Source organism: Chiloscyllium plagiosum, chromosome 6, assembly GCF_004010195.1.
Source record: "Chiloscyllium plagiosum isolate BGI_BamShark_2017 chromosome 6, ASM401019v2, whole genome shotgun sequence".
Lineage (NCBI taxonomy): Eukaryota > Metazoa > Chordata > Chondrichthyes > Orectolobiformes > Hemiscylliidae > Chiloscyllium > Chiloscyllium plagiosum.
The window spans coordinates 89,083,823-89,107,701 of NC_057715.1; the positions used below are offsets into that span (position 1 = coordinate 89,083,823).

The window sequence follows — 23,879 nt, forward strand, 5'->3', positions numbered from 1 at the left end:
CTGTGCTTTTCCAGCGCCATACTGTTGGACTCTGATCTGCAGTCCTCACTTTATCCTGCATGAGCTGAATGGCCAATTTCTGCTTCCATGTCTTATGGACAGGTTTTTTTTTAGTTTAAAATTATAACTTTATTTTTTTTAATGAAGAAAACAGCTTAACACTTAACATCTGTAAAGGTTGCTCAAAACTTCATAAGTCCTACTGCAATAACCTTTAACCATCCTCTGTCGATGCACGTGACTAAATATTTAAAATATTAAGCTCCAAGTGAATGACAAGATTGAGTTTCCTTACTTGTATATATGGTAATGTTATGAATTTACCTTTAATGTTTTAGTAGCGTTTTCTTATTCTTAACAGTTTGGATTGCATATCCATTTGCTAAGTCTTTGGTTATTTTCTATCATTGTATTTCTTCATTTGTTTTGTGTTTAAAATAAAGACATGAGGAAAACCAAGCATGAAATTTTAGTTTTAAATGAGGTGTCGAGTGCAGCAAATGTAAGGAAATCCTCACAATAGTTAGGATTGCTGCAGTACTATTTGAATATTATTTTTCGATTTACTACTATAACTGCTATTGAGCAAAACAGTTATACAGTAGCTTTAAGACATCATAGGCAAAAAGACCATTATCCCTGAACTGAAATTAGGAGAGCAACATTAACCTTAGACTCCAGTAGGCACAGGACTGGTGGGTGGTTGGGTTTGCCCGGGTTACATACCAGAAAGCCACTGGAAGCTCATCATTCAGAATTTTAAACTGCTGTGTAGAGCAGGTGTTAAGGATATTCAAACAAAGGCAGCAGGGTCCTGTTCCATACACAAAAGAAAATTACTTAAGATGCTTGGTAATTGAAATAACAACAAAAACACAATAAGTATTCAGTAGGATGGAAATCCCTGGAGAATGAAGGGGAATTACCATTGGCCAAAATTTGCATATTATACAAAATAAAAATGAATGCTGGAAATCAGAAACAAAAACAGAAATTGCTGGAAAAGTTCAGCAAGTTTGGCAGCATCTGTGGAGACCAATCAGAGTTAACATTCGGGTCCAGTGACCCTTGGTCCTATGCCCTTCTAGGATTTACCATTGGCCACAACTTGGCCCCTTCTGTGTCAATCATCTCTCTGTTGATTGCACTCTCACGTCCAAGCCAGAACCCTGTGGATTCAAATCCTATTCTAGGACTCCTGTGTAAAATTCAAAGTTAGCTCTTCAGTGGAGACTGTTGGAATAGAGCACTACCAGTGCTAATGTCTTTTAGATGCTTTGTTAACCTGAGTCCAGTCTCCCTTCGTAGGTGGACAGAAAGAATCACAATATTTAAGCTCTATTTTAAAGTCCCACACTGAAGTGCTAATCTTGAATTTTACACTCAAGTTCTGGAATGAGAGGTGAATTCACAGGGTTCTGGCTTGGGGGGGGGAGACTGCAATCAACTGAGACACGATTGACAAAAAGTGGGACCAAGTTCTGGCCAATGGTAATCCCCTTCTATTCTCAAATATTCCAGCTCTGTTTAAAAGAAGAGCAAAGAAATAATTGCTATGTAATGCCAACATTCATCCCTCAATCATTCATTACAAAACCAGGTTATTAGGTCACCATCACATTGCTAATTCTGAGAGTACGCTGTGCAAACATTAGCTGCCCTATTCCCCAAATTATTACAGTAACTGCACTTTAAAAATATGTCTTTAACTTTTCCACTATGAAAACAATGGCACAGGAGTTGGGCCTTACTAGCAGGTAGGTTTTAGTGCATGCATTGCACAGCTTGGTAAAACAGGAGCAGTTAAGATCACTGAGGTCACAGACTGGTCTCCACATCTTTTCATCATTCATGCTGCCAATCCTCAGGATTTTACATATTTAAATTAAATCACTTTTCATTTTTATTAACTCCAATAGATACAGATCCAAGCTGTTCAACCTTTCTCCTTAGATTAACTCCCTCATCCCTGCAATCAGACCTTCTCTAACAAACGCAGAATACTGGAGAAACTCAGCAGATGAGAAAGAAACAGATTTAATGTTTGAGGTCCGGTTTGACTCTTCAGAACTTGTTAACTTGTGTAAACTGCTTCAAATGTCCTGTTGTCCTTTCTTGATTGAGGAAATCAAAATTGTACAGGGTTGGATAGCTGTGGTTCACCAGTGTCCTGCAAACAGTAATTTTAATCTTTATTTTTATCTTCTATTCCTCTTGCAGTAAACAACACATTTCATTTACCTACCTAATCATATGCATTTTCCAGAAGTTGCAATCTAACCTCCACTTTAATATTGGTGAGCACAGTTACTGTCACTTTTATTTCTGCAGAAATCCTACCTATTGCCTTTGGCTTATTGCTTCCAGTTTTCATTAAAGAAATTAAAAATACTGTACCTTATTACTTAACTTCATATTGAAAGATCACAAGCCATTTCAAATATACTCTTGACACACAAGATTTCAAATATTGTGGATTTAATAACTGATAATTTGCCAACAATGTCTGCCCCTTGTGACTGACTGAGCTCTTTTATGTGCCCGAGCATGTTTACATGATTCCTGCAGCATTGTTGAATATAGACTTGTGTGGTTAATTCAGGTTAATTAAATTCTTGCACTCAGTTCTAGCAGCTTAGGCAGAAAGGGTACAACTGAGATTACTTCAACAATTGCCTTTCTACCATTGCAGTCTAGCTAAGGTTGCCGGCTTCCCAAGATTGCCATTTCCTCCAAAACAGCAACTTATCAATTTCAACTGGCTTGATTCATTGTTGAATTGACCTGGATTTGCATTTGTGGTATCTACTGTAACTGTCAGGTATAATTGTGATTTTTTTTAATCTGGAGATAAGCCAGAGAAGCTAATATCCTGCCAATGTCTGTCCTATGCAACTAAATTCAAAATGTCTATTGTAACTAATTCTGATCAGTTGCTACAGTAAAGGCCCAAAGGGCCAAGCAAAGCAACAATATGCATCAATAATGACAATGTTAATCAGTCATCTCTGTGGCAGAAAATAATGAGGTATCCTGAAGAAGGCAGATGGGAGAATTTTTAAACTCCTCAGAGATATGTATGTTCAACACTGGATTCATCTAAGCATGTGCACCCATCCAGTTATGACCTTGAAGATTGAAAAGATTCTTGTACCAATTGAAGTATGGGTCAATGTTGATGATAGAATGCAGGTATATTATAAAGATATGGCTTTTGGAAAACAAGATTATTTTGTGCATAAACAGAAATGTTTTGTAAGAAATGAGATAAGGCAGTTAAGGGATTAACATCTGTTCATCTTTCATTAAAGAAATCTGACAGACTAGCACAAAACTTAAATAAATCATAATAGAAAAAAATTCAAAGGATTTTTTTTTCTTTTGCATTCACAGAATATAAAGTGTCACATTTAGAAAAAAAAAATGAAGTTTTTTTTTAAAATGACTATTTAATGTTTTAAGCTTGGACTATAGTTGCACTATTTAATTGAGAACTTTCAAAACATCATCATTTAATTTCAAATTCCTATAGAAATTAGGAATATTCTTTTTAATTGTTTAAATTAAATCAGAAATCGGAATCTATTTTTAGCATTAATTATTTATGTTAGCCCTTTATTCTGTGAGGATAATTCAGTACTAATTTTGCAGTATATTACTACACACTTACAGTTCTAGAGCGTTTGTATTAAGGAATAACCATTCGTGTATATGAAGTTTGGAAGATATTTCTTGTCTGAACATATTGTGGGTTTATTTTGGCATTATTTTGTTCCAAACAGTTATACGTCAAGTTGCAGTGATAACTCATTTAAATTAGATTAAGTAAGTTAAAGAAACTAACCACAGTACTGAAAGGGCCATTGGTATCCTTCTGTTAGAGACAATTGTCTATACACTCCACAGTAAGCATGGGCAAAGGCAGAGAGTTAAACTTCCATGACCTACTGCAGTCAGTACAAGGGCTGAACCTCAAGATTGGCATCTTTATGCATCACACAAAAACCATCTAGCCAACTGAACTAACCTTTCCCACACTAGGTAAAGTACCATTGAGCAAATTATATTAATTCTATTCATTATAGAATCTGAGTCCCTACAGTGTGGAAGCAGGCTATTCAGCCCATCAAGTGTACACTGTCCCCTTTCCCTCCCCAATCCCTGTAACCCTGCATTTCTCATGGCTAATTCATCTAGCCTGCATATCCCTGGATACTACAGGCAATTTAGCATGGCCAAACCATCTTACCAACACATCTTTGGACCGTGGGAAAAAATAGGAGCGTCTGGAGGAAACCCACGGAGACGCGGGAAGAATGTGCATACTTCACACAGTCGCTTGAGAGTGGAAGTGGACCCAGTCTCTGGCGCTGCGAGGCAACAGTGCTAACTGTTGAACTACTTTTCTGCTCAAATTTGTCTGCCTTCCAGCACCACTACGTACATTTTTAAATTCTTTCACAAAACAGATTCTTGGAACCACATTTCAGTTAATCATTTTTATTTTTCTGCCTATTACTTCCATTAATTCTTTTCTAGTGTCTCAAACACCTTAAGATCTTTTCTACAAACAGGTGCAACAAAAATGTCATATACTATTTAGTCCCTTGATATTAAATAACTCACATATGAGCGATAGTGTGACTGTGAAGCCATTGTATTAAAATAAGACATGATATATGGTGCACTTTTATCCCATTATTTTTCTTTTTGAACTCACTTTGCAGTTGTTATCAATTTAGTTGACCATTTGAAGCATTTTTTAAGAAACTGCACTGTGCTTGAAATATAACATTAAGCAGGTGTCCAAAAGATTTATTCCCCTGCTTTTCCTGAAAGGTTGCCTTGGGCAGAAAGAAAATGTATGTCATATTAAGTCAGTATTTGATTCTATTTTAGGGAATGCTAATATAAATTATTAATATTAGTAACTTTAATAATTTATAAGTATTAATGCATGTGGATATAGAGAATAAAAATTAATAAATAATTAGGGAATTAGCTTTAAAATGTATTTGATTGTTTCATAGAAATTTGCAAGTCATCTATTTGAAAAGGGCAACAATGGAACTAAATAGCAATGAATATTTCATACCAAATTTAAAGAAAAACATGCTTTTATGACGAAATTTACTCTTTACATTGTTTATAAGCAATGTATGTAGAACTTCCATAAAATATCTGTGCAAGTATAGTCCTCAGAAATACATAAAATGCTGCTTTTACTGTAATCTCGAGGCAGAAACCAGCTTAGACAACTAGACTTGCATTTCCTTTCAGCTTAGTCATTCCTTGAATTTTCCTGTATGTGTCAAAGAATTATGTTTAACTCTGATAGAAATAATTTTATTTCTTAATTTTATATGCTTAATTTTATATTGGCTTCTGATCCAAGGATAACACAGCTGTGTGTTAGGCACAATTCATTTGTTACTTTTCCATTGCATGACACCTCAGTTTCAAGTTTCAGCATCCCTTGCAGCAACATAGAGTCATAGAGATGTACAGCACGGAAAAAACCCGTCATGCTGACCAGATATCCCAACCCAATCTAGTCCCACCTGCCAACACCCGGCCCATATCCTTCCAAACCCTTCCTATTCATATACCATTTCAAATGCCTTTTAAATGTTGCAGTTGTACTAGCCTCCACCACTTCCTCAGGCAGCTCATGCCATATACGTACCACCCTCTGTGTGAAAATGTTGCCCCTTAAGTCTCTTTTTTATATCTTTCCCCTCTCACCCTAAACCTATGGCCTCTAGTTATGGACTCCCCCACGTCAGGGAAAAGACTTTGTCTATTTATCCTATCCATGCACCTCATAATTTTGTAAACCTCTGTAAGGTCACCCCTCAGCCTCCGACACTGCAGGGAAAACAGCTCCAGCCTGTACAGTCTCCCTGTACCTAAAATCCTCCAACCCTGGCAACATCCTATAGATCTTTCCTGAACCCTTTCAAGTTTTGCAACATCTTTCCAATAAAAAGGAGACCAGAATTGCATGCAATATTCCAACAGTGGTCAAACCAATGTCCTGTACAGATGCAACATGACCTCCTAACTCCTGTACTCAATACTCTGACCAATAAAGGAAAGCATACCAAATGCCTTCTTCACTATCCTATCTACCTGCGACTCCACTTTCAAAGAGCTGTGAATCTGCCTTCCTCGGTCTCTTTGTTCAGCAATGTCCTTGATTTCTCTCTTTGAAAGTCTGAGAACTACGTTTCCAGAAATAAATATCATTATCTCTTTATAACACCACAATAATTCATATTTTTGATACCCTTTTTAGTTAAATACGGTACTACACAGAAATATTATAAGTCAAAATGTGACACCATTACACAAAGGAGTAATTAGATCAGATGATCAAGGCATTAATATATTTTTATTCAACTTGTTCAGGGGTGTAAACACTTCAGGTAGTACTGGAACCAACGCCTTCTGGTCAGAGCTGGGAGTACTATCATTGCTCTACAACAGCTGTTATGTTAGCCTTGTATCTAGAATCACACTGTCTATTTCACTCCATACCAGAGGCTACTTCTCAATCATGGTACCATGTGATGTGAATTTGGTTTCAATGTGGAACAAATTGCTCTAATTTCAATGACTGCTAACTACTTTATATTTATAAAGGCTGTACTTTCACTTTTCACCACAATGATAAGCAGTTTTTCATATTTCTCATTATTTGTAACCAAAACCAATACATGTTCAATTGTGGAAATTTTCTCTCCTTAATTCTATTTCTGATTTCTCCAGATGATGTCACAACAATTCTGGATTCATGCTAACAGATACACCAATGTTAATCTTCATGCATAGTAGATCTCCATTAAACAGTATTTGGACAACAATATCCTGCAAAGTTTCACTGCATGTGCTTGTACTTCTAATTGTATGGATCTCAACTGACTTCTTACCAACCCGTTGCTGTCATTTCTTCCAGCCAAGCATTCTCTCCATTAACATCATGACAGGTCTTTGCAAGATGACCTTTCTCCTTGCAGCTGTTAATTTTGAGCCCAATGTTGTCCTAAGTACTGGTAACAGGACTGTGTACTGCTGCTACCACCAACTGCAGCTTATTTACTTCCAGAGATGACTGACAGTTTTAACTCCTACTTCTTGCAAGTCACTTTCCATCATTTCTGTGGACAAAGCTGTTTGACAAGCTATGTTGAAAGTTAATTTTGAATGCATTCATATTTTAAATCCCACCATGCTCTTTTGCAATTCTTCAAAATAATGAATGGACAGCTTTTTCAAAGCCACGATAAACTCTCTATTTTCCTCAATGGTGTTATAGACCAGACCAAACTTCTTCAGAATATATTAAGATGATAGCCTGGACACCAACTTTTTCTTATTTTTAAAGGCAAATGTAAGATGTTGTGTTCCTGATGCAGTTCAATAGGTCAAGCTACCAGGCGGGAAGTAAATTACACTTTAGTTTTACTCTATAGTTCAAATACAAACAAAAGAAAGAAGTATTGGAATGATTATGTTGGAAAACTTAACAGAATAGTAGATTATTTAACTACTAAACAGGATCTCTTCCAATATAGTATTATCTCATAAACACAACCTTGGCAAAGGCAAACTCTAGCAGCAGGAAGAGAACCCAAGCTGTTACCTATAACAGAGAGGGGAAAAACAGCTTCTAAATCTAGCTTCAAGACAGCTGTTGAAAGCTAAAACTAAAATCTTATTTTTTTTTGGGAGCTTGACTTCACCCCTTCGTGCTGCTTCTATTATTCCAATTTAAAATAAACAAAGTTAGCTGGGTGCAGTACAGGTAGATCGGCTCCACATTTACTCATTTTCGAAAGAAACATGATAGAACAAGTCCTTCTTAAAGGTACATCTCATTCCTTGTTTCAAACTGAACGCGATCTGCAATTTCCAGTTATCCTGTTGCTCAAGTTTTCACGCTGTGTCTGGCTGTTCTGTACCTTTTGAATTCACTGGATAAGCAAATTCCTGAGTGCATCGTATACGTCTGAGCCTAATTTGATCAAAAATATCAATCTTTTCCTCTTCTCTTGGCATTCTGCTTGATTGCCATACAGTGATACCTTTGCAGAGCAAAAGCTTTTACAAGTACAGCATAGAACTTGGTGCAAAAGTGAAAGATTTTGCCATGCCACAGAGTACCTCCATTGCAGCAGAAATGTTGTGAATTCTAATTTTTTCCAAAATCTGGAGTGTCTCATCTTCATTGCAGCAGAATTGAGGAGCAGACTGCTGTTTGCATGTGCATTGTTCAGAATTGCAGGTGGCTATTTAAATGATCAGCTGTCTCAAGTGAAATTAGATTTTGGAGACCCAGGTGTGTGGAACCTGGAGAATGAAGTTTAGTCCATGTAAGAGCAGGTTTGTTTTCTGCCTATCTTATGGACAGAGAGAGAACCTTTTTCAAAAACCACCACGTTGGATCTGGTTACAAGTGGAGGTTAGGCATACTTTGGAATCTTGAAAAGTAGACATTCTTGTGTACAAACATATATTAAGCCATTTCTTTTTTTTATTCATGGCATGTGGACCACACTGGCTGGACCAGTATTTATTCCGAAGGGAGTTCCAGGGTCCTGAGCAGAGACACTAAAGGAAAATCAAAATGGTTGTGTACAACCTGAGGAGAAACTTGCAGCTTGTGTTGTTCCCATATGTCCTTGACTATTGTCTTTCTAGGTGATGGAGTTTGCATGTTTAGAAAGTGTTGATAAAGGAGCTTCTGTGAGTTGCTACAGTGCATCTGGGAGATGGTACATACAGCTGCTAATGTGAATTGCTAGCGCAGAGAGTGAATTATTGAAGGCAGGTTGCTTTCTCCTGCATCATGTCAAGCGACTTCAGCATTGTTAAACTGCGCCTATTCAGGCAAGTGGAGAGTATTCTATCACCCTCTTGACTGCACTGCCGATAGTATAAGATTGCTGAGGAGACAGGTGGTGAGGTTAATTGCTGCACAATTCCTGGACTTTGATCTTCTCTTGCAACCAGAGTTTGAATATTGCTGAATCAATTCAGTTTTTCATCAGTGGTTATCTGCAAGATGTTGGTTATGGGCATTCAGCAATGGCAGTGCCATTGACTGTCTAGTGGTGATAGTTGTATTCACTCTTGTTGGATATGGTCATTGATGGCATTTGTGTGGTACAAATATAACCTGCTACTTATCAGTCAAAGCCTGCATGTTGTGCAGATCTTGTTGCATATGAACAGTGGCTGCTTCAGTATCTGGGTTGTCACGAATGTCCCTATGGTGGATGAAGGTCATTGTTGAAACAACTGAAAATGATCGGGTTAGGACACAACACTGATGAAAGGCTCTTGTAGTGCAGTGCTAATGTCCCTACCTCTGGACCAGGAGGCCATGTTTCAAGTCCAACCTACTAAAATGTTTACTCTGCACTCCTGCAGTGATGTACATGGACTGAGATGCTAGGCCTCTAACAACAATCTTTCTTTGTGCAAGATGTGGTTGTAACCCATGAGAGCTTCTCCCCCTAAATTCTGATAGACTGTAGTTTGCTGGGGCTTCTTGATGTCATACTAAGCCAAATGCAGCATTAATTCCAATGGCAGCCATTCTCACCTCATTTCTGAAGTCCAGTTCTTTTGTCCGTGTTTGGACCAAGGCTCTAATGATGTCAGGAGCATCACTGAACAAGTTGTTGGTGAACAAGTGTTACTTAGAAGTATTGACAATCCCATCCATCGCTTTACTGGTGACTGAGATGATAACTAGACTGTTCTAGAACTAGAACAGTCAACTCTTTCAAAGAATTGCCAAAGTTCCAAAGCTATCAATGAATTATCCAAAGATATGTGGAGAATGAAAAAAGAAATACTGGTTATTTGAGTGTATCCGGTGACATAGCCACTTGTGCTGCATGACTGATTTCCAAAATTATAATTTTCCCAATGTGGTACCTATTGATTGAGCTCATTCAGGAGCTTATAACTGCTTATATATTGGAAATATTTACTTACCTAAGGGAATAGTTAAAGGAGTTTTAATGTATTGATTTTTTAATATCAATGTTTTTTGATTGTGGCACCATCAACTAGCAAATAACTTATTTTCTATAAGTATGCCGAAATGAAATATGCCCATGTAAATACTAAGTGAGTTGGCATGGAGAGGGCTGTAGAAAGAGTTAGAGGTGGTGATGGCAGCAGCAGCATCAGACAAATTGATCTTGATTTTGCATGGAGTCTATAAAGGGGCCTCAAGATTTTTGAAGACAGAAAAATGGTCACTGGACTTGAAACATTAACTCTGGTTTCTCTTCACATGTATTACCAGACCTCATGAGTTTCTCCAGTATCTGTAATTCTTTGTTTTACCTTACTTAAGCTTTCATATACTAATAGATACAAGAGGCTGCTATTACAAACTAGATAATCAATTATTATAAATAATTGGGGGATAAATATTGGCCAGGATATTGGGATAACTCCACTGTCCTCCTTTGAAGTGGTACCATGGGATCTATTTTATCCACTTGTCAGGGCAAATGAGCCTCTGTATAATTTCATGTACATATATTGGTACCTATGACGGTGCAAAACTCCTTCAACATTACATTTTGCTAAAGTTCTGCACAGCCCATAACCTTTCTGATTCTAGAAATAAGAGTGTTATTGCTGACACCAAGCACATTGTCTGATACTAACAGCACACTTGGATCATTTAACTTTGTCAAATTAGCCAGTGGTAATAAAATCTCAAAATGTAAATGTAATTATTTCTATACAAATGTACTCATAACAAAACTTCGGCTCTCCTGCTCTTCAGATGATGCCTGACCTGCTGTCCTTTGTCCAGTGCCATGCTTTTTGACCCTGACTTGCCAGTATCTGCATTCCTCACTTGCTCCTTGTTGCTGTTAACCATACAGTGAAGCCTCTTCCAAGGATGCTCACCTTGAAGAAATGCTTACCCTCCCTCCACAAGGATCTTAACGATTCTCTCTCCCACTGCACCCCAGGTCACCACCTCTGCCCTGGAGCTCTTCAGCCACATTCTGAAGCAGTCCCACTACTACACCCACATCTCCTTCCTCAACACCTGCCTATGCAATCGACCTATCACCCAATGATTCCAGTCCACATTCATACCATCATAATTTGGGCCTGACCAGGACAACCACTACCGGCAGCAACTCCAAAGCCTCCAGAAATGGTTCTTCTTACAGATCCACAGCTCCACGCTTGCAGCCATGCACCACCACCTACTGTCACTACAGTCAGCCCTGGCCCAGCTCAGGCCCTTCTTTTGCCAGATCTGCAAAAGACCTGTACTATTCTTCATCCTCAAAAGGATCCACATCCTCAACCAATACCTTTTCTCCAGCTTATCAGACATTAAGGAACGTAAGTGCGCCAAACTTTCTCACAGTTACCTCCAAAGCGCAGAATCATCAACTACTCCAGAACCTTACCCCGTCCTTCTCCGAATGCAGTTGGATGCCATTATCCACCCAGCAGCTACATCCGCCACCACAGCCACAAACTATGCCATCACTTCCACGGAAGCTGCTGCCAACATCTCCTCTGTGGCTGCTGCCGAACACAACCCGGCTCCGCTGACCATCCCACCTCTGCTGAAAACACCACTTCTACGATTGCTGCCAGCTACGTCACTTTTGTCCCTGAGGTTGCCGCCGCACATTCTACTTCTGCCCCCATGACCGCTGCTGATGACACCACTTACCGAAACACAGCCGACCATGCCACCCCCATAACTGCTGCCAACGGCACCAAAAGATACCCATCCACTAAAGCCACTGAGAATGGCACTTCCGCCCCCGCAGTTGTCTCTGAACGTGCCACTTCTGCCCCCGTGATCACTGCCGTTCATGTTACTTCCTTCAATGATGTCACTTACATGACCACTGCTACATATGGCACTTCTGCTGGACCCACCATCTACATCACACCAGAGACAGTCGCCACCTCCACTCCCAAATCCAGCTCTTGCCCTGGCCGAAGCCCTGCTGGGTATTCACCGTCCCCTCAGACCTCTCCCTCACTGAGGACAAATGGTTAGTCTTCAGTAAAGGCCTTACCTTCATTCCACAATGCTCCTGTGTCAATAAATTCCATATGCGCTGCAATATAGAACTTCTCTTCTGTCGCCTCTGCCTCTGTGCCTACTTTTTCCATCGCAACTCCCACCCACCTCCGAAGACCCCTTCTCCTGCCTCCAACATACTCTATCATTTTGGGCACCCACGTTGCCCTCTTACCCTCCCTCGACCTCTTTATTTCCAAATGCCTTAGCAACATTGACCACCTCAACCTGTCCACCCCTCTCAACCTCGCAACACACAGCCCTCCACTCCAACCCCAAACTCACCATTAAACCAATAGGCAAGCAGGATGCAGTGGTAGTATGGCACAACCACCTCTACATTACTGAAGCCAGACACCAACTCACTAATACCTCCTCCTACCGCACCCTCAACCACTACCCCAACTCTCATCACCAAACCATCATCTCCCAGGCCATCCACAACCTCATCATCACCTCGGGATCTCCCATCTACAGCCTTCAACCTCATAGTACCCCAATCCTGCATCGCCTGGTTCTACCTCTTACCAAAATTCACAATCTTACTGCCCCAGTCGACTGATTGTTTCCACTTGTTCCTGCCCCACCGACCTCATCTCCTCATATCTCAACACTGTCCTGTCCCTCTTGGTCCATGAGCTCCCCACATTTATGCAGGACATCACCCATGCCCTGCACTACCTCCATGATTTTTGATTCCCTGACCCCCAACACCTCATCTTCATCATGGACATCCAATCTCTACATACCTTCAGCCCCATAATGAAGGGCTAAAAGCCCTCTGTTTCTTCCTCTCCCACCGACCTAACCAGTACCCCTCCACCGACACACTTATTCTATTGGTGAAACTGGTCCTCACGTTCAACAACTTATCCTTTGAATCTTCCCACTTCCTACAGACAAGAGGGTTAGTCATGGGCACCCAGATGCACCCCAGCTATGCCAGACTCTTCAAAGGATATGTGGAACAGTCTCTCTCCTGTAGCTACACTATCACCAACCCCCACCTTTTCCTCTGCTAGATTGATGATTTTATCGGCACAATCTTGTGCTCCCTCGAGAAGGTAGAACAGTTCATCAACTTCACCAACACCTTCCACCCTGACCTCAAGTTCACATGCAACAACTCCCTCCCCTTCCTGGACCTCTCTGTCTCTGTCTTCAGCGACCGACTCAACAAGGAGATCTATTACTCCTCGTCCACCCCCCCCCCCCCCCCCCCCGTGTAAAAATGCAATCTCTTACTCCCAATTTCTCCACCTCCACCTTATCTGCTTCCAGGAGGAGCAATTCCACTCCAGAATATCCCAGATGTCCTCCAATTTCAAGAACCACAATTTCCCCTCTCTCATGATCAACAATGCCCTCCATCACATCTCCTCCACCCTTGAACCCCACCCTCTTAACTGCAATAAGGACAGAACCCACACCCCCAGTTCTCACATTCCACCCCATTAATCTCCAGATATAGCACATCATCCTCCCACCGAAAGATCATTTCAGATCCAGCAGAGATATTTCTGCACATTCTCCACTTCATGTACTGCATCCGTTGCTCTCTGTTTTCTCTGCACTGGGGAGACTGCCAACTCGCAGAGCGGTTTAGGATGTGTTTCTGGTCTGCACGCACCAACCAACCACTTCAGTTCCCCCTCCCACTCCCCCAAGTACATGCAAATCCTTGGCCTCCTCCACAGCCAAATCAAAGCCACTCGCTGACTGGAGGATGAATACCTTATCTTCCAGCTTGGGATCCTACAACCATACGGCATCAACATTGACTTCACCAGTTTCCAAATTTCCCCACCTCTCCCCAGATCCAACCCACTAAACTCAGCACCTCCCTCTTGACCTGACCTACCTGTCCATCTTCCTTTCCACATATCCATCCACCATCCTGACAGATCTATCACAATCACCTCCCACCTGCATCTCACCTATCGGCAACCCACCTACCTTTCTCCCAGCCCCATCCACACCCCTCTATTTATCTCATAAACCCCCTTGCCCCTCCACATTCCTGATGAAGATCCATATTCCTGTTGACTCTCCTGCTCCTTGAATGCTGCCTGACCTGCTGTGCTTTCTCCAGCGCCACGCTTCACAACTCTGACTCTCCAGCATCTGCAATCCTCACTTTCCCCATTATCTACAAGGCACAGGTTAGGAAAATAATGGAATACACCACACTTGCCTGGATGAATACAGCCTGAAAACACTTAACAGTCTTGTTACCATCAAGGACAAAACAACCTGCTTGATTGGCAGCCAATCCATTAAGATTCACTCCCTCCACCACTGATCTCAGTAGCAGCAGCGTGCACACTCCACAAGATGCACTACAGAAATTCAGCAAAGTTGCCTGGACAGCACCTTCCAGACCAATGACCACTACCATATAGAACAACAAGATTGACAGATATATGCGAAAACCACCACTAGCAAATTCTGTCAAAGTCACTCAACATTCTGGCTTGGAAGTATATTGCCTTCAACTTACTAGGGGTCAAAACCCTGGAACACCTTCCCCAACTGCATGGTTTGTGTACTAACACCAAATGGACTGCAGCAGTTTAAGATTTTGATTTGATTTATTATTGTCATGGAATGAGATGCAGTGAAAAGTATTGTTTTGCATGCTGTCTGGATAAATCGTACCTTGCATAAGGACATCAAGGTAAAAGAACAGAATGTTGTATATAGTGTTAAGAATGCAGCTCAACATGACTTCAACAAGGGATGGGCACAAATGCTGGACCGTATCCCAGAAATGAATAAAAAAGTATAACTTAACACATGAAGTTTGTGATTATTTTAGTTTCAATGTAAATTACAAAAATCTGTTCCTTTTCCAATGCTGTTTCCATTTTTTTTAGTTAACATTCTTTTAATTCATTTTTATGCTGTTCATAAAATAAACGTTATGTTGAAAAGAAGTTTTTGACCAGGTCATGAGTTAACAGAAGAGATTTAATGATTAAACAATGGAAATAATTATTATCAGCAGTTTGTTGCTTTTCTTTTAATTTTACATTTGACATTGATCCATAAGTTTTATTTTAGAAGTGACTGCATCCAATATCAACCCTCTGCTAGATAGCCTTAAAATGGGTAAAATCTATTAGTGGAACTGTCAATAAAAAACTACTTTCATTTTCACTTTTGCAATCTAATAACCTTTTTGTTACTTGGAGGCACTTCACATAATCAGAGTATATTGTCAGCTTATTGGAGTTGGACAAGCATGAAATGAAAGTCACATTAATATTGATCCAAGTCTTTAGCTTTAACTGTAAGTCTTTTACTTGCAGGTGTCCTTGATATCACATCTGGCTGAACAATAGCAATTAATCTAATGTATTTGAGGTTTCTGATAGGCTTATTAGCCTAGTTACAGTTATTATGTTGTCATCAAGCATGTCTGTGTTTATATAGTCATTTAATTCACCTCCTGGAAAGTCATGTCTTCCAGGGTGAACACTGCATTGGATTTTGACCTGCCGAAAGAAAAACTGGTCATTTCAGTGTGAAATTAACTGGCAATGCCCAATAAGTGCACACTAACAATAAGTATTGAAGAATCAAAAGATTGTAAAATAATGAACAGCTTTAAGCTGGAGCATGATAATTTTACACAAATTTGAATGAAACAAACAATATGTTTCAAGGTTTCATAGTATACACACTTAAAATTCTTTTACTTTGGTATTTTATGTAAGATTCCCAGAGCCCAGCATCTAGAAACCAACTTTCTGGGTTTAACCTATAAAGTCTCCTTTCTGTGTATTGGTGGCAGTGTTGTCAACCCAGATAAACTTAAGTCAGTATGTCTGACATGAATGTATGGAATCCTGGTTTAGATTCAGGTTCCTGTAATCTGACTTAAAACACTGACGTAAAGACTAAATAGTTGGAGGCAATAGTGAATCATTGGCCGTTTTAAGCATTTATAAAGGAATCATTTGCTGCAGTCAGTGGAAGTTTAAAGCAGATTTTGATTTAATTTTTGTTACAGTTATTTACACATTTTCAGATTTTAATACATGCATACTTAATATCCTTTCTACTAGAGGTAGTGTAAAAATGCTGCCTGATAGGCGAAACTGCTGTCTTGTTTTCACTTGCACCCTCCATTTTAAATGCTGCTATACATCCTTCAAAATTGGCTGCCCCGTCAAATTTGACAAGATAGCTCTAAAACATAGTGGCCTGGATTTTCTGATGGTTATATAATCATTTCTGATTTGTAGATTGGAGGTGTACGAAATCCCCATAATAGCAGACTCTGAAGGAATTGCCTGAACAATTGAAGATTTTGCTGGGCAATTGCCTCATGCCTGGAACCCTCTGAAAATCTCCATTTAAATTGGAGAGCTCAGGGTTCTGCTACAATTCAATCAATATTAATGCTGGAGAAGGCAGACTCTTAAAAACCTAGTCGAACTCTTGATGAACTATTTAACTTACCCCAATACATCGTCCCAAATTCCCAACAATTCCATATTCTGATACAACATTGACTTCTATGCTTGGCAGTTGTTGATCCTTGACACCAGACCTGATACAACACAGCTGTGCCATCACCCCACCATACCCCACTGTCCCTGAATTCACTTCCTTCCTCTCTAGACCCAGACCCTCTTCCCTTGACCACTCAGGGCCTGACACCTCTTCTCCTCTGTTGCTGGACCTGAAAACCACCCCCTCCCATCACCCCTAATCACCAGCCACCCACTCCACACCCTATGCATCTTGAGGACCCAACACTGCCCCAACAAGGCAAAGCTGACCTCCCTGCTGCTGGACACCCCTTTCCTCACAGCTGGACTAATGTCCCTACCCTGACCTTAGACCTGAGACAGCCCACCCCCTGTTGGTTCAGAGATCTTTTCCCTATCCCAATCTACCTTAAATGCTCATCATTTACTTGGCACCCTGGCATCCTTCACACCTAGCATCCAGCGCCCTTGCATTCTACCACAACTTACTTAGCAATCTATCCCCTAACTACCTGGTACCATACTTACTTTGCACCCTAACTTCTCACTTACCAAGATAAATAGCTGTCTTAATGCTGGACTATAAAATTTCAGAATGTGCCAATTGGCTGCTGCAAAAAAGGGGGCATGGTTGTAGTTACCTGACTTCTGTACTTCAACGGACATATCAGAATGGAAGACGCCCTGACTGGAATCTCTGGTCAGAAATGCAGAGCTCTTTTTCTTTGTAAGAAAAGAAAGAGTGGCCGTGTGTATGTGATTTCCCATTCCTTGGAAAATCCAGACCATAATTTTTAAGAATATATGTTTTAGGGATCTAAAAAGATTACGTTCATTGCAGATCTCTAGTTGTCTTTGAGAGGGTGATTGTAAGCTTCCTTTGTTAACTTCCAGTTGTGGAGGAATCACAGCTCCCCCCTTTTTAATGCCCTCTTGGTCAGTTATAATAAATATCTTTTTATTCTTTCATTTTTAGCATGTAGCTGTCACATTTCAATAAAAGGTTAATTAACCAAATCAAAAATAGAGCCAATTCCAAGATGTATTTTCATGGAAATGTGTGGAGTTTTGTTACCCAAACATTAGTGACCACACACACACACGTGCAAAACGACAGGGATGTTAACTGGTGCGGGCAGGAAGGCAAAGGCAGTTGCAGTTTACCGGTTTGCCTTTACATTGCTGGAATGAAAAGACCTGAGTTCGAGTATTTAATTGCTGTCTTGCCTCCTCTGTATTAGTGAAGTCGTGGATGTCCTGAAGGCCTCAATAATTGTTGCTATTGTTCTCTCTGGGGAAGTCTATCAGAGTACATAGTAGGTCAACCAACCAGTGACAGTACTGAGCATAGATTGACCAGAGTGTATCTAACTGATTAGAGTTGAAAGTGAATCAAGGACCTGCTGAAAATGCAATTGTTTCATAAGTAGTCAGGTAGTGGGCCACAGGTCATACTTGGCAGGCAGCTACCAAAGTAAAAAAACAATTTAGAGGAACATTGCAAATAGCCTAAAACAAAGGAGAGCGGCAAGTAAGGGCTGTAGCAATCGGCAAACAGCTTGTGAAGCAGAAGCAAAATGAAGAAGTAAACAATTGTAAAATTAATTAGAGTATTGTTCAAGCTTCACAATGAACTTAGCCAAGGCAAAATATTTTGATGAAAAGGGCAATGATGTAACTAAAACACAATTGTGCGAAACTCTAAGTGGTCACTGACTGTAACTGCAGCATCATAAGCTGACTCGGACAATCCTATTGAAAATATGACAGCAGAGGTATCACAGTATAGGTTCAATCAAAGTGAAACTATCAGTATAGATTTTTTTTACACAGTAATTTTAAGGTATGAAAATAAATGAATTAATTGTATTGTCACCTATTTCAGGAGTCTTCCTATAATTTATTCAATATAAATTAGGGTTTTCTTTTGCTATTCAGTAGCAGATATTTACATAAGAGATTTTTTTTATTTCTTACATTTTCAAAGCAAGTCTTTTTCTCGTTTCTTGCATTTTCTCATTTTAAGTACTGTTCTAGATTTTAGAAAAGTAAAATGAACAATTGGAAAAAAAAAGTCTTCACCTAAAGTTGTTTCACATACTTTCTGCTTTAATGGGAAAGGAGAAAATATATTGGACATAGGTTTAAGGTGTGAGGGGAAAGATTTAAAAGGGACGAAAGGGACAACCTTTTCAAACAAAGGGTGTTGCGTGTATGGAATGAGCTGCCAGAGGAAGTGCTGGAGGCTGATACAATTACAACATTTAAAAGGCATCCAGATGGATGTAAGAATAAGATAGCTTTAGAGGGATGTGGGCCAAATGTTGGCAAATAGGACTAGATTAGTTAAGGTTATCTGGTCAGCATGGATGAGTTGAACCGAAGGGTCTATTTCCATGCTGAACATCTCTATGACTCTGTTATTAATTTTGACCACAATAAAGCTCTACACAGATGATTGTCACATTTTATATTTTGTGTTCTGTTTGACTTTTCATAATGTTTTCATACAGAACAATTGTGAAAAGTAAATAATTTCTGTTTATTCCATGTTTAACTGAGAAAAAGGGAAAGAAATCAACTTGAACTAATAAAGATATATTAAAAGTGATTCATTTAGAAGTATATTTTCAGATAAATACTTTTTGTTTGAAATACACAATAGCTACTTCATCAAATTGCTAGGATTTCAACCTCCGCCTACACATAGAGGTTGCTGTCTTCCAAAAGGCAATATTCACTGTGATGTTGTCCTTTCCTATAATTTAGAAGAATTTCTCCATTTTACTGTAGTTACAATCACTTGTTAAGTTTTACTCTTACTTATTTTCTTTGGTTAGCAGTAACACATCCAATCTGTTGTCTCCTGCACCAGAAAAGTTTTACTGCCATCTATCTGTCTTTTGCTTTATGCAAAATAGTTTTAAGTTATAAAAATGACTTGAGATGTTTAGATTTTTTTTTCCCCACCAGCATTGATAAAACCTACTGATGAGAGCTCTCAGATAAAAGTTGATGGAAAAAGGTTAAAAGATTTAGGAAAAATATTTCAAAGAATGGCTAGCAGTAGAAGTCTTTGCAAGTCATTTTGAAGCAGAATTTATAAATTATTTTAGAAGAATTTAGATTTTTTCTTCGAAAAGGGCATGGGAGTTAACAGGAAAGCAGGCCAAACAATTTGTGGAGAAATGTTCTAATGGGCGGCACAGTGGCACTGCTGCCTCACAGCACCAGGGTCCCAGGTTCAATTCCAGCCTTGGGTGACTGTCTGTGTGGAGTTTGCAGATTCTCCCCGTGTCTGCGTGGGTTTCCTCTCGGTGCTCCAGTTTCTTCCCACAATCCAAAAATGTGCAGTTTAGGTAATTGGCCATGTTAAATTGCCCGTAGTGTTAGATGAAGGGGTAATTGTAGGGAAATGGGTCTGGGTGGGTTGCGCTTCGGCGGGTCGGTGTGGACTTATTGGGCCGAAGGGCCTGTTTCCACACTGTAAGTAATCTAATCTAAAAAAAAACAGAAACTTGATACCAATTTGGCGTTGTAATATTCAATCATTGGCTTGGTATCGAAAAACAGTTTTTGAAATTATTTGTTAATTCTTGTTACACTTTTGGCCAGTAACATTTTGAGGCTAAATCTTCTTTAAGCCTATTTTGATTACATCATCCTTGCTTAATTACCACTGTGGCCAACAGAAAATGCTAGTTCCTGACTTTAAAATTTATATCATACCTTAAATTCAACTCAGCAAATGACTCTTATGATGAAAGTGTGCATTCTATTCCAGGCTTAGAGTATGAGTTTATCTACTGGCAAATTCCCCAGCTAGAAAGATGGTGGGCAGATTCTACTTCGTACAATCTCCAATGCCAGCATAAAGTTTTGTTTAAAAGTGGGAACTAAAACTGTACACAGTACTCCAGGCCAGATGCACCAAACCCTGTACAACTGTCATCAGACTTTCCTATTTTTAAACTCCAACTCAACTTCCATTTGGCTTCTTAATTACTTGCTTCGCCTGAATGCTAACTGTTTGTGTTCCATGCACAACACCACCAAAATCCATCTTTGCTGTACTTCTTTGGAGTCTCTCTCCATTTAAACAATAGTCTTTTGATTCTTCTTAATAACATGCATGATCTTTCTGTCTTCTGCAGTTTGGTGCAGGCACAGTGGGCCAAAGAGTATCGTTTTCTACGCCATAATATTTCTGTGATGAAACTCCATCTACCAAGGTTTTACTTACTCACTCAACCCATATATGATCCTTGCAGATTCCTCATGTCCTCATCACAACCTTCCCTCAAATCTATTTTTGTATCATCAGCAAATTTGAATACATTGTCCACTGCTCCCTCTTCCAACTCATCACTACAGAAAGGAAAGGATTGAGGCCCAGGCCTCATCTTTGTGGAACTTCATTAGTTATGTTTCCAACCTGAACAGTAATTGATCCATTTCATAAAATAAAATCCCTATAGTGGGGAAGCAGGCTATTCGGCCTATCAACTCCGCATTGATTTTTTGAAGGCCATCCATTTGGCTCCACCCCCCTCCATAACTCTTCATCTCCCATGACCAATCAATCTAACCTGCACATCTTTGGAGTGTGGGAGGAAACTAGAATATCCAGAGGAAACCCATGCAGACAAAGAGAGAATGTATAAACTCCACACAGATAGTTGCCTATGGCTGGAATAGAACACGGGCTCTTGATGCTGTGAGGTAGCAGTGCTAACCATTGCCACCATGCCACTCATTTATCCTGGCTGTCTCTCTTCTCTGTATTAATCAATCCTCAGTGCATGCTCATATATTACCCTTAATACCACAAGCTCCTATCTAGTGCACAAGCCTTTATATGAAACCTTATTAAACTGCTTGTGGAAATCCAAAAACAGAGGAGCTTCAATTATCCAAACTTTGGATTATCCAGCAAGATCGCAAGGTCCCGATGCTTGGTGAAATGATGTTATACGGCATTTGATTATCCGGAATTCTATTAACCGAATGAAATACTCCCGCCCGTGTCCTTCAGATAATCGAGGTTCCTCTGTACACTATGTCTACTAGTTTCCATGTGTCAGCTCTGAGTATTATATTCTCGAATCACTCTTTCGCAAATTTGTTTAGCATGATTTCCCTTTCACAAAAGTATATTATTTCTGGTTGATTGTGTTAACCTTTTATAAATGTCCTACCAATTCTTTCTTGATAATAGACTCAAACATTTTAACAATGCAAGGTTTGCGAAGGTTTGTAGCTCAGGTTGAGATTTAGGGTGTAGGTTTGCTCGCTGAGCTATAGGTTTGATATCCAGACGTTTCATTACCTGGCTAGGTAACATCATCAGTGCAAAGACATGCCAGAGAATTCCTAGAGGCCTGGCACTCCAACCACAACACCATAAACATACACATAGATCGAGATGCCATCTATCAACCCCACAGAAAACAAACAGGAAATGACATCACCGCAAACCCCAGGAACCCCATCCAGGAGAAAGATACAAATTGAAAGCAGGAGACAGCAGCTTCGCTTCACTTGGAGGTCGCCATTGATGATGTTACCTAGCCAGGTAATGAAACGTCTGGATATCAAACCTACAGCTCAGCGAGCAAACCTACACCCTAAACATTTTAACAATGATAAATGTTAGCCTAACTAGTCTATAGTTGCCTGCTTTCTTCCTCCCTTCTTGAATAGTGCCATCACATTGGTAGTTTTATAATCTGGTGGAAACCTATCAGAATTAGATGAATTCTAGAATTATGTGGCCAAATCCTCCACTATCTCTGTAGAGACTTCCTTTATACCCTTGGATGCAAGCCATCAGATCCTGATAACTTGTCTGCCTTCATCCAGGTACTTTGTAAATACTTTGTTCCTCACGATAGAGGCTGATCCAATACCTCACTTCCCATTATCATCTGTTCACCTTTGTGATGTTTGTAGTATACCTCATCTTGAAGACTAATGCAAAACATTACATAACTGCCATTCCTCTGGTTCCCCATTAGCCTCCAAGGATCTAACCCTCACGTTAACTAATATTTTCTTTTCATTTACCCAGAGAGGTTCTTGCTGCTTGTTTCTGTGTTTGTTATCAGTTTACTTTCACAATAAAAAGGGAACAAATTTATTAGCTTTTTAGTCCTCTAAATATAATTCCCAATCTTCTAGTCTACTAGATTTCATCACTTTCTATGCATTCGTTTTTAAATAAATGTTGTACTTGACCACCTTAGTTAACCATCCTTTTTTATCAGAAATAATTTTTGTTGAGCGTTATTAACTATCTGCATGAGTTTATGCCACTGCACAACTGCTGATCTTCTCCTTATTCCAATCCCACTTTCAACAACTCTTTAGTAATTGTCCTTATTTATATTAGATTAGATTACATTACATTACATTACAGTGTGGAAACGCGTTATTAACTATCTGCATGCGTTTATGCCACTGCACAACTGCTGATCTTCCCCTTATTCCAATCCCACTTTCAACAACTCTTTAGTAATTGTCCTTATTTATATTAGATTAGATTACATTACATTACATTACAGTGTGGAAACAGGCCCTTCTGCCCAACAAGTCCACACCGACCTGCCGAAGCATAACCCACCCATACCCCTATATTTACCCCTTACCTAAGCAGTGCTAACCACTGTGCCACCGTGCCGCCCACTTTTCATTTGGACTGGTTGCAGTGTTTGAAAGAATATTGAGGGCACTGATTTGAGATCTGAGTTCAGCTCTCTCAATTTGAATTTAATATTCTACCTTGTGAGCACTAACCCCTCAAGGATTGTTAACCATGAGATCTCTTATAAATCCTTCCTCATTATACATTAATATATCTAAAATCGTATATTCCTAAGTAAGTTTCACTATGTACCATTCTAAGAAGTAAGCCCTGACGCGCGCACAATTTTATTTTCCATTTTATCTTTGCCTAACTTGTTCAGTTAATTTGCAGATTAAAATCACCCGTGACAATTGTGGTGCCCTTGATTTCCCTGTGTATTTTTGAAATAGTGCCATGGGATTCTTTATACATCTGGGAGGGAAAGTAAGGTTTATTTTTAATGTCTTACCTGAAAGCTACTAATTTCTGATGGTGCAGCAGTACCTCAGTGCTGCACTGGAGTGTCAGTCCAAATTTTGTGACCAAAGCTCTGGAGTGCACCTTGAACCAACTATTTTCTGATAAAGTAGGGGAGCGTACCACTACTCATTTGGGAAAAGTTTATAAAAATAATCAGGATGGCAAGTGCAGAAGAGCTATG

At 39.6% G+C, this 23,879-nt stretch overlaps 1 protein-coding gene across 1 annotated transcript in view; it reads left to right on the forward strand.

Moving 5' to 3' along the window:
* nbeaa (neurobeachin a) overlaps positions 1-23,879 on the forward strand; it is an 849,844-nt gene that overhangs the window by 576,680 nt on the left and 249,285 nt on the right. The window contains exon 40 of the mRNA XM_043692709.1: positions 11,484-12,021. Within this exon, the coding sequence (XP_043548644.1) occupies positions 11,484-12,021 (538 nt within the window). The remainder of the gene's footprint in view (positions 1-11,483; positions 12,022-23,879) is intronic.